Here is a 15,680-nt window from a genome sequence, read left to right as displayed (position 1 = left end):
ACCAGAGTTTTAGTGGGTAGAAATGTCAATGGGTGGAAACTAATCAAGGAGAGAAGCAACTTAGAAAGAAGGAGAAATTTCCTGACAGTTACAACAATTAATCAGTGAAACAAGCTGTGAATGCTCCAACACCGGAAGTTTTTAAGATGTTGGATAACCATTATTCTGAAGTGGTGTAGGGTTTCCTGCCTAGGCAGGCGGTTGGACTAGAAGACCTCCAAGGTCCCTTCCAACTCTGTTTATTCTATTCTATTCTATTCTATTCTATTCTTCCAAGCTTTTGGACTCATGCTGGAGTCTATTCTCAGTAACTTCTTTTTCTCCAGTATATTCTAGTCCTGGTGACCGACTCAGATTTGATCCCCCACCATTATCCTGGGGTCATGTATGTTTGCCTTCATTCATTATTAATTTTTGTTGAAGCTGTTTTTATAGCTACAGATGGCATCTTCTCTGATTAATATATAGGAGATACATTAGGTTAGGAAAACGCAAACAGCATCACAAATAAGAGGAAGAAACTGGAGGCTAAATTTAATAGTGGGCTTTTTAAAGCAGCTTTCCAGTCTTTAATGTAGGAATGCCAGGAAGCATTTGTTCAATTCTACCTTCTTTTTCTTGCTTAAGACCAGATGCTACTTCAGGGGCTAAATATAAAACCACTTGTGCATTCGGGATAAAATTCTAACAGCTGGTCATTAGGCATTCTTCAGGGTGCTACTCAGCCATCATATTGTCATGAGATGCTTTTAGAAAACATGATCTCTTCAGATTTTCCTCTTGGTTCAAATCTCATTCCACGCTTTTAGAATATTAAGTAGGGTTTAATAAGCCTTTTAAGTGAACCCTTGATAAATGGTAGTCCATTTGATCCAAAGGTGGAGAAAAAATTACAGTACTGCAGACAATTTCACTAGTGCACTTGCAAATGCATTGCCTTTCTCTATCCAAAATAAGTATGTTAATCCTAGAGAAATGAATTCTACATATAGCCTATCAAAAAATAACTTTGGAATCTTTCGCTGTTTAATGATGTGTTTTAAAAGAATTTTTTCAACATTTGAACATGATTAATGAAATGTTGGCCTTTAGTTCAAACTATAACGCTTTCTACTCTTAGAAGCATTTTCTCAAAAGTGGAGTTCTTCAGCATAACAATGAAACATCATCCATTCAAAGGCTTAAAAGAATGAGTTGTCATTGCCTTTATAAATATGTAGGCCTGATGCTACCCTTTTTCAAGTATGCGTCAGGTTTAAATTCAGGAGCTTGGCTTTTGGGGGAAATATACTTGCTTCAATTCGCTTAAAACAGGCAAATCTTGTAGCAAGTCACAGTGAGTTCAGCCTAAAAGGAAGAACTAATCCTTTCGATAGGATCCCTCTGTATCTGGGATTTACAGTTTTTATCAAAGTCCTTAATATACCGTATTTTTCAGACTATAAGATGCACCTTTTTCCCTCAAAAAAGAGGGTGAAAATCTGGGTGCGTCTTATACACTGAATACAGCATTTTTGGCCTCCTGAACCCCGTCCCCTTTGCAAAGATGGCTGTGCATAGCCTTTAGGAGGCTTCCAGAGTATTCCTGGGGCTGGGGAGGGCAGAAATGAGCAAAAAATGGACCGTTTTATGCCTTGTTTTGGGGGCCCTCCTCAGCCTCCAGGAGTGCTCTATAAGCCCCCTAAAGACTATGCATGCCCCTTTTGACAAAAAAACGGGCCAGTTTTTGGGAGGTCTGCAGAGTACAGAAACTTTAAAAAAAAATGCCTCTTCAAATTGAGCCCGTCAACAGAATAGCCCAGCATTGGTTCCAATCAATTTGAAAAAGCTTGAAAATACGTAATTTTTCATGTCCCCCAAGGATTTTCTAATAAACATTTTTCTTTCTTATATTCCAGGGGTTTCCCCCCCCTAATTTTGGGGTAAGGCAGAATGTTTCCTTCTGGTTTATTTAGAAATGAAAACAGCTTATCCCATGGCACTTGTGGGCTATTCAGGGTAAAATATGCACTAGAAATTTTGGCTTGTTCTTGGCTTTTGATTTCATCTTCTTTAGAGAAGAACAAGTTGGAATTCCTGGTTCAGGGGTGAAATTCAGCACGTTCTGACAGGTTCTGGAGAACCAGTAGAGGAAATTTTGAGTAGTTTGGAGAACTGGCAAATGCCACCTCTGGCTGGCCCCAGAGTGGGGAGGGAATGGAGGTTTTGCAGTGTCCTTCCCCTGCCACGCCCGTCAAGCCACGCCCCCAGAACTGGTAGTAAAAAAAATTGAATTTCACCACTGTCCTGGTTAGTTGTACATCATAAATAAATCAGAGTGATAAGCAGGTTTATTTAGCTGCTTCAGGCATAGTGACTGACGTGCTACTTATCCTTGAAAAGTTAACACTACAATATTGGATTTACAATACTGGATAACTGATATCTTCACAGCCCTACAACAATGTCTGCACTTCGCACACAAACACTGAAAGGTATTCCTTTTGTTCCTTTTTGTGTTTTTGCAATGATCCCCCAAGGGCCTAAGGTAAACATATGTTGAATATTGAATTTGCTCCTAGTATTTGCTTATCTGAACAACAAGAGGATTTCATCCTAAATCCTTATATCTACATACTGTTTTCTCAGTGTAAACCTATAAGAAATAGACTTTGTCTGTTGCGAAAATGGTTTGTTTTCTCTTTTCCAGGCCAACCTCTGTTTCGTGGATATTGATAACCACTTCATTGAGCTACCAGAAGAGCTTCCTCAGTTCCCCAATAAGCTCAATTTCATCCAAGAAATCTCAGAGGTTCTCCTTCAGTTTGGGGTTCCCCTTGAGGGCCAGCATCACTGTAGCGAGAGTGCGGCCAAGTTAAAAAACCTTGTCCTTAACGACTTGGCCAACGACAAAAAGAACGGGAATGTGCCCAGCAACACCATCAACGTCTATGAGCTGCTCAAAGGCAACGAGACGATCGCCCGGCTCCACGCTTTGGCAAAGAGGACAGGAGTGGCGGTAGACAAAATGACGATTACTGCTTCTTTAGCAGAAAAAGAAACGGATGTTAAACGCCACTGTGATGAACAGGAACTGAAGGACTACAAGCTGAATGTCCAGCTCCGGGAGGTCTTTGCCAACCGCTTCACGCAGATGTTTTCCGATTATGACGCTTTTGTCATTCAAGCGGCACAGGATAGAGAATCCTGGCTGACCAACAGGGAACAGATGCAAAATTTTGACAAAGTAAAAGAAGCCAAAAGCTTTTTTCTTCTAAGTCAGCGGTGGGGAATGATGGCCCTTTTATGACTTGAGGACTTCAACTCCCAGAATTCCTGAGCCAGCATGGCTGACTCAGGAATTCTGGGAGTTGAAACCCACAAGACTTGAGGACAAGACTTGAGGAATTCAAGTCCACAAGTCATAAAAGGGCTATCATTCCCCACCCCTGTTCTACGATATTTTCAACCCTTATCTTTAGGATGCTCAAAGCTCACTGTTAGCTCATATTATGCTACATTTAAGCTTCCTCAAATTAAAAAGGATTCTAAGTAAGTCTATGGAGATTCTCAGTCATCCAGGTCATGGTTATCCCAAAGGTGCTTTTTCAAGAGGCAAATGGACTTTCTTGGTTTTTCTTTGAAGACTTTTGCCTTCTCCTCCAAGAAGCTTCTTCAGCTGAGAAGCAAAATGTCTTCAAAGAGAAACCAAGAAAGTCCAGTTGCCCCTCAAAAAGCACCTTTGGGATGATTCTAAGTAAGGTTGACCCAGATCTTTGCCTTAATTTTTTTTATTAGAAACCTACTACAGGTAGTCCTCAACTTACAACCATTCATTTAACACCCTTTCAAAGTTACAATGGCATGGAAAAAATATGACTTTGACCTATACAACTGTTTCAGCATCCCATTCAGTCATGCAATCAAAGTTTGCCTGCTTGGCAACTAGGATGTATTACTGACAGTTACAGTGTCCCGGAGTCGTGTGAACGTCATTTATGTCCTTACCAGCCAGTTTCTGACAAGCAGAGTCAATGGGGATTTGCCCAACGACCGCATGATTCATATAATAACTGCAGTGATCCTCCTAACTGTGGCAAAAAAGGTTGCAAAATTAGATGTGACCAACTTTAACAACTGCCTTGCTAAGCAATGGAAATTCTGCTCCTAAATGTGGTCGTATGTTGGGGACTACCTTTGTTGGTTGTTGGATTCATGGATCAGATCATCCAAATAATGTGACTTTGTATAAGCCTCTAAGATAATATCATGTGCACAGTTAGTTTGTAAAAAGGGGGAGAGGAACTAGACTGGAGAAGAAATTCAGTCACATTTCTGTAAGCCAAAGCTGATATTGTTGATTTTTCTCCCTTTTATAGCAATAGCAGTAGACTTATATACCGCTTCATAGGCCTTTCAGGCCTCTCTAAGCGGTTTACAGAGAGTCAGCATATTGCCCCCAACAATCTGGGTCCTCATTTTACCCACCTCGGAAGGATGGAGGGCTGAGTCAACCCTGAGCCGGTGAGATTTGAACCGCTGACCTGCTGATCTAGCAGTAGCCTGCAGTGCTGCATTTAACCACTGCGCCACCTTGGCTCTGAAATTCAGCATTAACATAAGTCTGTTGTTCCTGGTTCTCCCCTAACCCCCCTCCCCTCTTTTTTTAAATGAAATATTCATATTCATGGATGGAAAGGTCCATAGGATTTGCAAAGAGGTGTAATTCTACCCCTTTGCAGGAAATACTTTTATGCAATTTTCCTGTGATCTGGTTAAGGCGCTCTTTTGTTGAGGTATTTAGCCCCAGGTATTTAGCTCCTAAGAAAGTCTTTACTTGTGTACTGCCCATGATTGCAATCAGAGTGACAATAGAACAAGTTCACATGCTCTCACCCAATTAGCTTTTGAGGGAATTGAGTAGAGCATGTACCCATCCTCCTTCAGTGCAGTCTTGCTTCTTGTAGCTCACCAAATAATGATATTGTGACTGATGTGAATATAATTTACAAGGGTAATAGCATGGATTCCCTGAAGTTTTATGTGTTCCTCACTCCAAATAAATGGTGATGTGAAGAGTTAAAGCAGATACAGTAGTATCTTGGTACTCAAGTGCTTTGAAACTCATTGAATTTTGTCCCAGTACTCATCGTTTGTTTGGTATTCAATGCACTGTCGTTGTCGACTACCTTGTGACTCACTACATTATTCCATATGGGAAAGTTTTGTTTGGTACTCATCCTTTTTGGTACTCATCATGCTTCCCAAAACCAATTAACGATGAGTATTGAGGTACCACTGTACTGATTGGTAGATTTCTCAGCTGTTTCCTGCACAATGAAATCCAGCATTGATTTTTCTCTATTGCAATTATCTTTGGTTATTGGGCCTTGCAAAGGAGCAAATAATGAAATGACACAAGTACGTTTTAATAATATAACTAGTTTTGTTTCATTTTGATTCCTCTTTCCCCCTCTGCAGGCTTCATTTCTCTCAGATCAACCAGAGCCTTACCTTCCTTTCCTCTCCCACTTCATTGAAACCCAAATGTTTGCAACGTTCATTGACAATAAAATTATGTCCCAATGGGAAGAAAAAGATCCATTTCTGCGAGTCTTTGACTCTCGAGTTGAAAAAATGAGACTCTATAATGTCAGGATTCCCTCATTGAGAACATCGACATATCAGAAATGCACTACGTTAAAAGAAGCAGGTATCTGTAGATTTTCTACATTAAATAACTTATTTTAATAACAAGGAAAAAATAGCCTTTTCGTTATTTGGAATTGTTTGAATTAAGATATTAAGATTTTCACTAGTAATTTAGGAATAGTAAATTTATTTGGGGTTTTGTCCATCTCTATATTTAAGTCTCTTAAGTGAATTTAAAAATGCTCTGATGTCCTAGTTGGGCCTTGTTTATTATTCTAACATACTTCCTGTTTGTTCCTCTGTAAAGTTTTCTAGTGGGGTATTTATCATTAGGAAACATTACTGCAACAAGTTTAAGAGCCAAGGTGGCGCAGTGGTTAAATGCAGCACTGCAGGCTACTGCTAGATCAGCAGGTCAGCGGTTCAAATCTCACCGGCTCAGGGTTGACTCAGCCTTCCATCCTTCCGAGGTGGGTAAAATGAGGACCCAGATTGTTGGGGGCAATATGCTGACTCTCTGTAAACCGCTTAGAGAGGCCTGAAAGGCCTATGAAGCGGTATATAAGTCTACTGCTATTGCTATTGCTATTGCTAAACCCAAAAGGTCTAAAAATAGACAGAATAAATTCAACTTTGACTTTATTCTGCACAGGAGCTGCAGAAGTGTATGGCTAGTGTGGATCGTTCCAACTCTGATGGCCATTTTGGGGAGAGGTTGGGAAGATTAAGGAGAGAATTGAATATTTTACACCATTCAAGTTGAAACGATGTCTTTTTAATCCAGGGATGGGAAATAAACATGGTTAGGGACGCTAAGGGGTTAAATTAATTGCTCCCAGAAGCTAGCTATCAGTGATTACTGTTTCTGCCAGCAATAGTGGTTAATCAATGGCAGTGTTTCTCAACCTCAGAAATGTGAAGAGGTACTTCTAAGAGGTATTGATTGGCTGGGAAATACTGAGAGTCCACACTTTTTCACATTGCATAGGTTGAGAAGCAATAGCTACTATATTTTATGCCATGTGGAAGCCTCCAAGTATTTTTCAAAGGCACACAATCAGAAAGCACCTTATAGCAATTAACTATTGATAAACTGTGGCTTTTCTTAAAAGTATGATTCATATGGGAGTATGATATTTTTTTCTAAAGCTCAGAGCTATTCTACATTAAGACAAGGACCTCTACCAAAGATCTCAAAATGCATGTTGTAGCTGAATTTTCACAAACTTCGGAAATTGCAGTTTGAGATCTTATATGAACTCAATAAAAGTTCGTGCAACACACCAAAATTCCACTTTAAATAAAGGATGTTGGAGGACTGTATACATTTAGGGAGTACAATCATCATCTGGTTTAGCCATGATGGTTGAAACCAAAGGGGTTATGGGAGATTTCTTAAGGCAGACAATTACTCTAAATAAATAGTACCTCAATAACTGATGACCATAATTGATGGTTGGAGACTGAAAGAAATTTTGAAATGTGTTGATTTTCAGCAGCCTCAATTTAGAAAAAGTTGCATTTGAATAATTGGCTTTGAAATTATTTCCCCTTCTTACACATTGTCTTAATCTAAGGAGGTGACAGAATTGAAGTGACATCAAAGGGTAGCTCTAATTAGCTTAAGCTTTTTTTACAACATAGATTGAGGATATTGAGGAAAGATGTGGAATTTCTCTCTGTTGCGTAACTTCTGAATTTATCTAAAGGAACTCTGTGAGAAATGACTTCTACTTTGATTCCCCTGACTTGAAACTCTTGACCGACCAACAGTCTTTAGCATGGTTTTTCATTTCTGTCTACAACCCCAGTGATTTGTCTGGAATAAAGAAATTCTCTGTATTTTCATTTTTTACCATCTAGCCTTTCCAAAATTTGGAATAAGGTCATCCACGAGTGGCTATTTTTTTCCACCTCTTCTGAATGAAATGATAAAGTAATGTCAGATGCAACAGCATATGTAATACTACTGTACATAGGCAAGATTTCTCTGTTCCAAAACGCCTAAGTATTTCATGTAATTTTGTATATTGCTTTCAGCTCAGGCAATTGAACAACGGCTGATAAAGATGGATCACACTGCAATTCATCCGCACTTACTTGATATGAAGATAGGTCAAGGCAAATACGAGCAAGGTTTCTTCCCCAAACTTCAATCAGATGTGTTGGCAGCTGGGCCTATCAATAACAAGTAGGCAATATAAAACATTTATCAATCATAGTTTGTGTATAGCAGTGTAATGATATATTCTAGTGATGGCAAACCTTTTCAGCACCGAGTGCCCAAAAGGGAACAGTTCGCGCTGGTCTGGGCCAGGACCAGGAAGAGGAGCTGTCTCTGGGGCGTGTGCGCACCAGAAAATTAACTTCTGGTTTCTGGCACGCGCATGCGCATCAGCCAACAAGTCTTCCAGTTACTGCTGCGCATGCGCACACACTGATCAGCTGGCTGGGGCACATGCTCACGCCGGAAAATGGAAGACCAGCTGTTCCTGTTTCCGGCACTGCTGTACGCATGAAGGCCAGGTGATCATCGTGTGCACATGCATGCCAGAAACCCGGAAGAGGAATGGGCAACCCCACATGTGACAGGTGCCATGGCTCTGTGTGTCACTTTGGGCACACGCGCCATAGGTTTGCCATTCCAGATATATGCTATTTCTTCTGTTTGTTGGAAATATGGGTAGTCTCTTCCTTCCCCCAAGCTTTTCCAACTGGTGCTTTCTTGATACTGGATCTATAACTCTCAGAATTCCCAGCCAACTATTATTACAGTTACAATATATCTTGGCAGAGGGTTTAGGGAGACTAATGTACTTTCTGTCGGTTCTGAAGAATATCCAGAAATGACCATGAGAGAATCCTCTTCCGTTCTATAGGTCATAATTAATAGTATAACTTATGTACTGCCCTTATGTAGATGAGTATAGAAGCTTAACTTACCACTCTTTCTCCACTGGCCATTACATTCAAACCTTTGCTAGTGGAACTTTGCATGTTAACGGATAGATTTTCCAAGTTCAATCCAATGTTAAAATTTCAAGACTTCCATTCTTATGTTCCTCATTCTGATTCTAAAAAAAGCAATTTAATTAAGCACATCTTCATTTTGTGTTTTTTTCTCAATTGATTTCTAACTGCTAGTTAACTTGGGCTCATCAGAAATGATTACTGCAAAATCGAAATGATTAAATAAGATTGCTAATACACTAATCTCAGCTAATTATCCTGTAATCCTTTATAATTACCTATAAAAGAACTTAGGTATTGCATGTAGTGCAAGTTGGCAAAGCATTCAGGAAGTGTACATGAGATCAGATAACCCACCATTGTGATTTATATTTTTCGTGTACTTTTGTAAAGGAAAAAAAATGCTTAAGCGGTTCCTGTAAATGGAAATACTTCTGTGAGTGAAAAACCACTGAGAGAGGGTTGGTTTAGACCAGTGTTGGCGAGCGTTTTCGGCGCCAGGTGCCGAAACGGGAGCGCCTGTGTGTGCCAGAAACCGGAAGAGCAGCTGCCCGGTGCACATGCCAGGAAGATGATCTTCCGGTTTCCAGCGCATACATGAGCACCAGTCAGCTGGTCTTCGCTCACACATAAAGACCAGGTGGACGCTGCACGCATGTGTACCAGGCAACTGCTCTTCTGGTTTCCAGTGCTCCCGTGCATGCGAAGACCAGCTGGCTGGCGCACCGGAACCCGGAAGAGCAACAGGTGATGGCTCATGTGCCCGGAGAGATGGCTCTGCATGCCACTTCTGCCATCACAGGTCTAGGCAACCTTTGAGATTCTTTTAACTTTATGACTCCATTGGCTAGTATTTTCTGATCTATTTCCTTCACCCTTTTTTTTTCTGGTTCATCACGTGCCCTTCTGTGCAAATTCCCTTTCTGAGCTGTGAGGCTTGTGAACAAAAAACATGTATTTTCTATGACATGAGCAAGTGTGACATTGGTTCTCACGGCTTCCTTTCTATTAAACGATTGTAGTCGGTGGGTGAGCCGCAGTACTACTGCCCAACGGAGGAAAGATCGCATTCGACAACATTCGGAACACATTGCCATGGACAATGAGTTAAGGGAGGTAAGCAATGAAGTTAAGAATTGATAGTCAGGGGTTTCTGTAAAACTTAGTAATTGGGGGTTACATAATATTTTCCAAACTCTGCTTTTAATCACATAATAATGTGCAAGGAAGAACTTTTCATTCAATTTTGTGTGTGTGTATTTGACTATGTGTGCCATCAAGTTTGCTTTTTACTCCTGGCAATTGCCTAAACAAGTTCCTGCAGTTTTCTTGGCAAGGTTTTTGAGAAGAGGTTTGCCATTGCCTTCTTCCTAGGGCTGAGAGATAATGGCTGGCCAAGGTTACCTATCTAGTCATGCCTTTTGCAGGACTAGAACTCACCATCTCTCAGTTTCCAATCCCCCTTGCCCCTTATCTCAGTATCTTCCAGCATAGCATGTCCTGTAGGTGGCTATAGAATAATTTCCCTCTGGCTTTGAGAAGGTGATGGGAGAAGAGAAATGTTTGCTCAGCCCTGGGCAAATAAATGGCTAAGAAAGAAGCTCAGAAAAGCTCTGTGTTGAATCTTGCTATGGGTAAAATGGGGCCAGTGGAGGTTTTGGATAGACTTTCAGGATTCTGTTATGGTACCTGCAGCAATGGGGTAACATTCCTGGAATCTCTGGGTTGTCCACCTCGCTTGCCTCAAAGAACTGAGACCATCTTCTCCATTCTTTCATCTCTTCTGTGTCTTTCCTCCCTCTGTCCCTAAGTCCTTGTTGTTGTCCCATCACTGACATTCTATCTGCCTTCCTTTCTTTTCTTGTCCTCTCCTGGGTCTCCTTAGCTGCTACCAACATCGCAATGTCTCATGTCCCACTAGTTCACTCACTGTTCTCTTCCATCCAGAGGTGGTATGCAGCCAGTTCTGACTGGTTCTGGACAATCGGTAGTGGAAACATTGAGTAGTTTGGAGAACCGGCAAATACCACCTCTAGCTGGCTCTGCCCCCATCTATTCGCTGCTTCCCGAGTCCCAGCTGATCGGCTGGGTCTTCTTCTGTTGCCCTGCACAGGAGAATGGAGCTGGAAAGCAGGTTAATAGGGTGGGGTGGAAATAGCGATTTTACAGTATCCTTGCCCTGGAATGAGGTGGAAATGAGGATTTTGCAGTATCCTTCTCCTGCCACGCCCACCAAGTCATGCCACGCCCATAGAACCAGTAGTAAAAAAATTTGAATTCCAGCACTGCTTCCATCCCATGCCTCCCTATAGCCATTATTGGTGTCCTTGGCTTCTTCCCACTTTTATCTCCCCGCCCCAAAATTATTTCTGCTCAGAACAAATGAGTTTCATCCCACATTGCTACAAAATAATCCCACTTCATCCCATGGATGGACCAGAACACCCAAAATACGTCTTTCAGTTTAGGCATAACCCTATTCAGAACTGTACAGTTTCCCCCGTATGGAACAGTTCATACACAGAATATTTGACATACTCCTTTGCATTTTAAACTGGAACAATTCCCAAAAATTTGACGTCATTCAAAAATCATCTCCAACAGCTTCTTTTAAAAAAAAAAAAAAAGAGTCAGGAATGTTTGGTGGCTAAAATACTCAGAACACAATTTTGTTGCACTTTCTGAATGTGCTCCTCACTAGTTTCCATAGGAAACTTAAACTAAATGAATGAATAGGTGTCTTATTATTTCAAGTAAGCTTATATTGATTTACCAATACAAGATATTTCATCTTGTTATTTGCAAGGTCATATAATGGAAAATGGGACATGGTGGCTCTGTGGATAAGACGCTGAGCTTGTCGATCAGAAAGGTCGGCAGTTCGGCGGTTTGAATCCCTAGTGCTGCATAATGGAGTGAGCTCCGGTTACCTGTCCCAGCTTCTGCCAACCTAGCAGTTCGAAAGCATGTAAAAATGCAAGTAGAAAAATAAAAACCACCTTTGGTGGGAAGGTAACAGTGTTCCGTGTGCCTTCGGTGTTTAGCCAGCCACATGAACACGGAGACGTCTTCGGACAGCGCTGGCTCTTTGGCTTTGAAACAAAGATGAGCACCGCCCCCTAGAGTCGGGTGTGACTAGTACATATGTGCGAGGGGAATCTTTACCTATAATGGAAAATAACTTGTTTATAGCTGAATTTGAAACTGGGAGATACAATCTTTCTTAAAACCAAAACCTCGATGGCATTCTGGGAGTGGGATCAGGGCCTGCCCCCTCCTTTACGGCCACCTAAAAAATCATTCTCTGTCCGTATTTTTATTTTATTTCTCATTTTCTGACACCTTTAAAGAATATCAGTTATAACCACAAACTTGCCAAGCCATTGTTCATTGTCCGTCTTTTAGGTGGAATGAGCTTTAAAAAAAAACATTGCTTTGTGTTGATTGTAAACGTATTCCATGCCTTATTTAATTTAATTTAATTTAATTTTCTTTGTTTATTTATCTGTGCTGTATTTACTCCCTGCCTTCCCGTTGGGATGTTTTCCCTTGATTCATGTGCAGCATGCATATTTCATCGTTTTCTTTTTCTCTATCTGCTGTTCTGCCATGCATGGGTTCTGTTGGCCTCCTCCAAGCCATCAGAGGAGTTCTTGATTCGCCAGAACCCGATGGCATTCTGGGAGTGGGATCAGGGCCTTTCCCCTCCTTTACGGCCACCTAAAAAATCATTCTCTGAATGTTGCCTGGTACGTGCTGTTCTTTAATTTTGCTTTCCTCCCCAAGAGCTGCTTCCTTGATCACGCTAGCCACTGCTGTTTTCTCTGGTAGACCATCATTCACTCCTCTGTGGTCATTGAAAGTGTGGTTCTAATTGGGCAAGCTGTCCCCACAGCGCCAGAGATCCTGGTTTTATAGCGGCATGACGGTAGGACATTTGTAGGAGACCGTCAGGTTCATCTTCCATAAGCTGGTGAAAAATGAAAACTTGGACTTCAGTAGTGTACCGTTTCCCCTAAAATAAGTTCAATCCTGAAAATAAGGCCACCAATTCCGCCTGGTTTCTCGTGGTGCCACAGCCATGAGGTGAGGCAGGGGATGGAGATGCACCATGCACCATCTTACCTCAGGGACCCCACAGCCAGGCCATCCACACTGACACATGCCTCGTGGTGGCAGCACTAGCAGTCATGTGCAGGCTGGTCTTACTAGGATACCCTTTAGACACCTACTTGGGAATATGCCAGTGGTGGGATTCAAATAATGTAACAACTGGTTCTCTGCCCTAATGATTTCTTCTAACATCCAGTTCACCAAACTGCTCAGAAAGTTAACAACCGGTTTTCCCGAAGTGGTGCAAACTGGCTGAATCCCACCACTGGAATATGCAAACAATTGTATATTTGAGAGACTGCCTCTCTTGAGGATCTCTACCTGTCCTCCTGTTATATTGGATAGGTTGGACTTTCTCCAGGTCCCCGCCATTCAATGTCATTTGGCAGGACCTAGAAGGTGAGCCTCTTCCATAGCTGTATGGAACAGGCTCTCCCCTGAGTTCTGTAGAGTCTTGACCCCTCTTGCCTTCTGAAGGGACATTATGGTCATGGATCCAATCTGGGTCAGTCACTGGGACCAGAGGTTTGATCTTCTGAGCTTTTAGATTCATGCTGGAGCCCATCCTTATTAAGGTCATGGGTTTTTTCCCCTCAAGCACTGGGGCGTGATGGGAAGTGATTTTGTGTGTGTGTGTGTGTGTGTGTGTGTGTGTGTGTGTGTGTGTGTGTGTGTGTGTGTGTGTGTGTGTAAGAGAGTACCATTATAGTGCTGATGGTATTCTAGGGTTGTAATCTTTGGTGTTTTTCGTATTTCTGCATTTATTAGTTGGCATAGATGGCATGCAGTTTTTCAAATAAAAACAGCATATTTTTCATAGTAAAAATAAAATAGGGAAATTAAAATATGAGCCTGGCCAGACTAGTTTTCTATAACTCTCTCTCTCTCTCTTGCTTTCTCATGTACACATATCTGCACACATACAAGTGTGTGCCATCCTGATTAGCTCCACATACTTTAATTATCCTAATTGTAATATCAGCTCTTTTTGGGGGGTTGATTTCTCACCTGCTGCTATTGTAACATCCTTGGTGATTTTCTGAGGGACTTTGGGCCCCTAGAATTGGACAGCCGCATGTTCTCCAAAATCTATCACAGGGGTGTCAAACTCGAGGCCTGTGGGCCGTATCCAGTCTGCAAGGCGGTTAGATCTGACCCACGAGGCTGCCCTGGAATCAGCAAAGAACCAGCCCGCAGGGCCTCTGCCATTGAAAATAGCATTTGGGGGGGCTGCGTGGCATTGCAGCCGAAAACAGAGCTTGGGAGCCTGTTTTCGCTGGCAGAGCACTTGGGCCACCACCACAGGCGACCACGACACAAGTGATGTTGAGCTGGCCATGCCCACCCCAGCTCCCCAAAGCAAATCAAACACAACTCTGAAGTGGCCCTCAATGAAACCGAGTTTGACACCCCTGGTCTATCACTACCTGCCTCACTAGCTAGAAATTTCTCTACATCTAAATTTAATTAGATGTAGTCTTGTAAATCAGCCCTTAAAGACAATATCACTGGGTGTTTGGTCTCACCTATCCAATTAGAACCTTGCTTTGAATGGCCAGCACGAATTCCCTTCCTGTTCCTATTTCCTTTTCTTAATTTGTTCATTACAGTGTTCTCTCTTTTTCCCATAGTTGCTGCTTGATATATTCAGAATAATTGGGGGGTGGGGGAGGTGTGAGTATGTAAACTGGAATGCTGCTACAAAATTATGGTTTATATAACATATCCGAAACTTAGGAGGAACATGATAGTTTTGAGCTTTCCCAGTGTTAATCTTTACCATCATTCATTCAAAGATTTGTGTACTACCCTACTTCAAATGATTTAAGGCAGTACAGTATAGTACAGCAATTAAAAAAAAAACCTCATGAAATTAACATAAACATAATACAGTAATTGAGTACAGAAGCAACTCAGATCTACTGTCAGCACCAAAGTTCATTGGAACAATTTTGGTCTTAACAATGTTGCCAAAAGTGAACATGTCAACGTGTTCCATAACGTGGAGGCCACTACCCAGAAAGTGTCCTCCCTCCACTCCTCCTGGAGTAGAGATCCCAGCAATCCTTCTTGGGATGAATGCTACCAGATCTAACTTACTCTGTTCAGGAGAAATACTTCTATAGATACATCTGCCTGAATATGTAGGACTTTTAAGAATCAAACTAGCACTTTGGAGAGAAGTTGGAGGCCTATTGGTAATCACTGCAGTGAATTCCACAAAGGTGTAACCTTAACTTAAGTTGTAACTTCCTGTTATTGGGATGTTGCATTTTGGCCCCGTTGCAGCTGCAGAGTCGTTTTCAAGGGTGGCCCCATGTAAAGCATATTGCAGTAGCTGAAACGTAAGGCAATGAGTACATGAATGACAGCTGTTCGGGCTTTCCAATCCCAGGAAGCCTGCAATTGACATGCCAACTGAAGTCAGGAGAAAACTTGCCCCTATATGCGAAAGAAATATCTATTTGCTATCTAAAATTCTGCTACCGTAGATGAAATTGTTGTAAGATGCTCAAATCACTTTTAGTGACTTGTGAGCCATATAAATTAGATAAATAAATAAATAAATCCATGAAAACTGTAATACGGTTTTAGGGCAGGGAAGCCTTATAGGAGTTTCTGATAACCTTACACTCGTGCTGTCTATTCCTCTGTGTGTTATGTGTGTATTTATTTATTTAGGGACATACAGAGGGGAGGAATCAACCATGAAGTTGATTCAAGCAGTGTACTTAATTCAAAGATCAGCAGGGATGAAACGTGAGGATTTCAACCCCTGTTGAAAAGATGTTCCCAATCCTCAGAAATTATTTACTGAGGAGCAGGAGATCTACCCTTGAGAAGCATCACAGGATCTATCTCTTTCTCCAAGGCCAGCCAGCAGAAATATTGATTGACTGTTCGATTGATTGGTTAAATTTCTACACTTCCCCATCTCACCTGATGGACTCTGGGTAGTTTATAAA

General features: G+C 41.6%; 1 protein-coding gene across 5 annotated transcripts in view; it reads left to right on the top strand.

The window, feature by feature from the left end:
• The window catches only part of DENND5B (DENN domain containing 5B), a 135,457-nt gene that overhangs the window by 78,106 nt on the left and 41,671 nt on the right, over positions 1 to 15,680 (top strand). For 3 of the 5 annotated variants that reach the window (XM_087722967.1, XM_087722968.1, XM_087722969.1), the window contains 5 exons: positions 2,690 to 3,226; positions 5,461 to 5,692; positions 7,672 to 7,822; positions 9,624 to 9,717; positions 12,240 to 12,350. In XM_087722967.1, the coding sequence (XP_087579093.1) occupies positions 2,690 to 3,226; positions 5,461 to 5,692; positions 7,672 to 7,822; positions 9,624 to 9,717; positions 12,240 to 12,350 (1,125 nt within the window). The remainder of the gene's footprint in view (positions 1 to 2,689; positions 3,227 to 5,460; positions 5,693 to 7,671; positions 7,823 to 9,623; positions 9,718 to 12,239; positions 12,351 to 15,680) is intronic. The other 2 variants (XM_087722971.1, XM_087722970.1) reach the window with 1 other exon arrangement.

The sequence above is a fragment of the Thamnophis sirtalis genome, unplaced genomic scaffold (assembly GCF_051295495.1).
Source record: "Thamnophis sirtalis isolate CommonGarterSnake01/CBP01778 unplaced genomic scaffold, rThaSir2_p1.2 scaffold_9, whole genome shotgun sequence".
Classification (NCBI taxonomy): Eukaryota; Metazoa; Chordata; class Lepidosauria; order Squamata; family Natricidae; genus Thamnophis; species Thamnophis sirtalis.
This window is presented reverse-complemented; position numbering and strand designations above follow the sequence as displayed.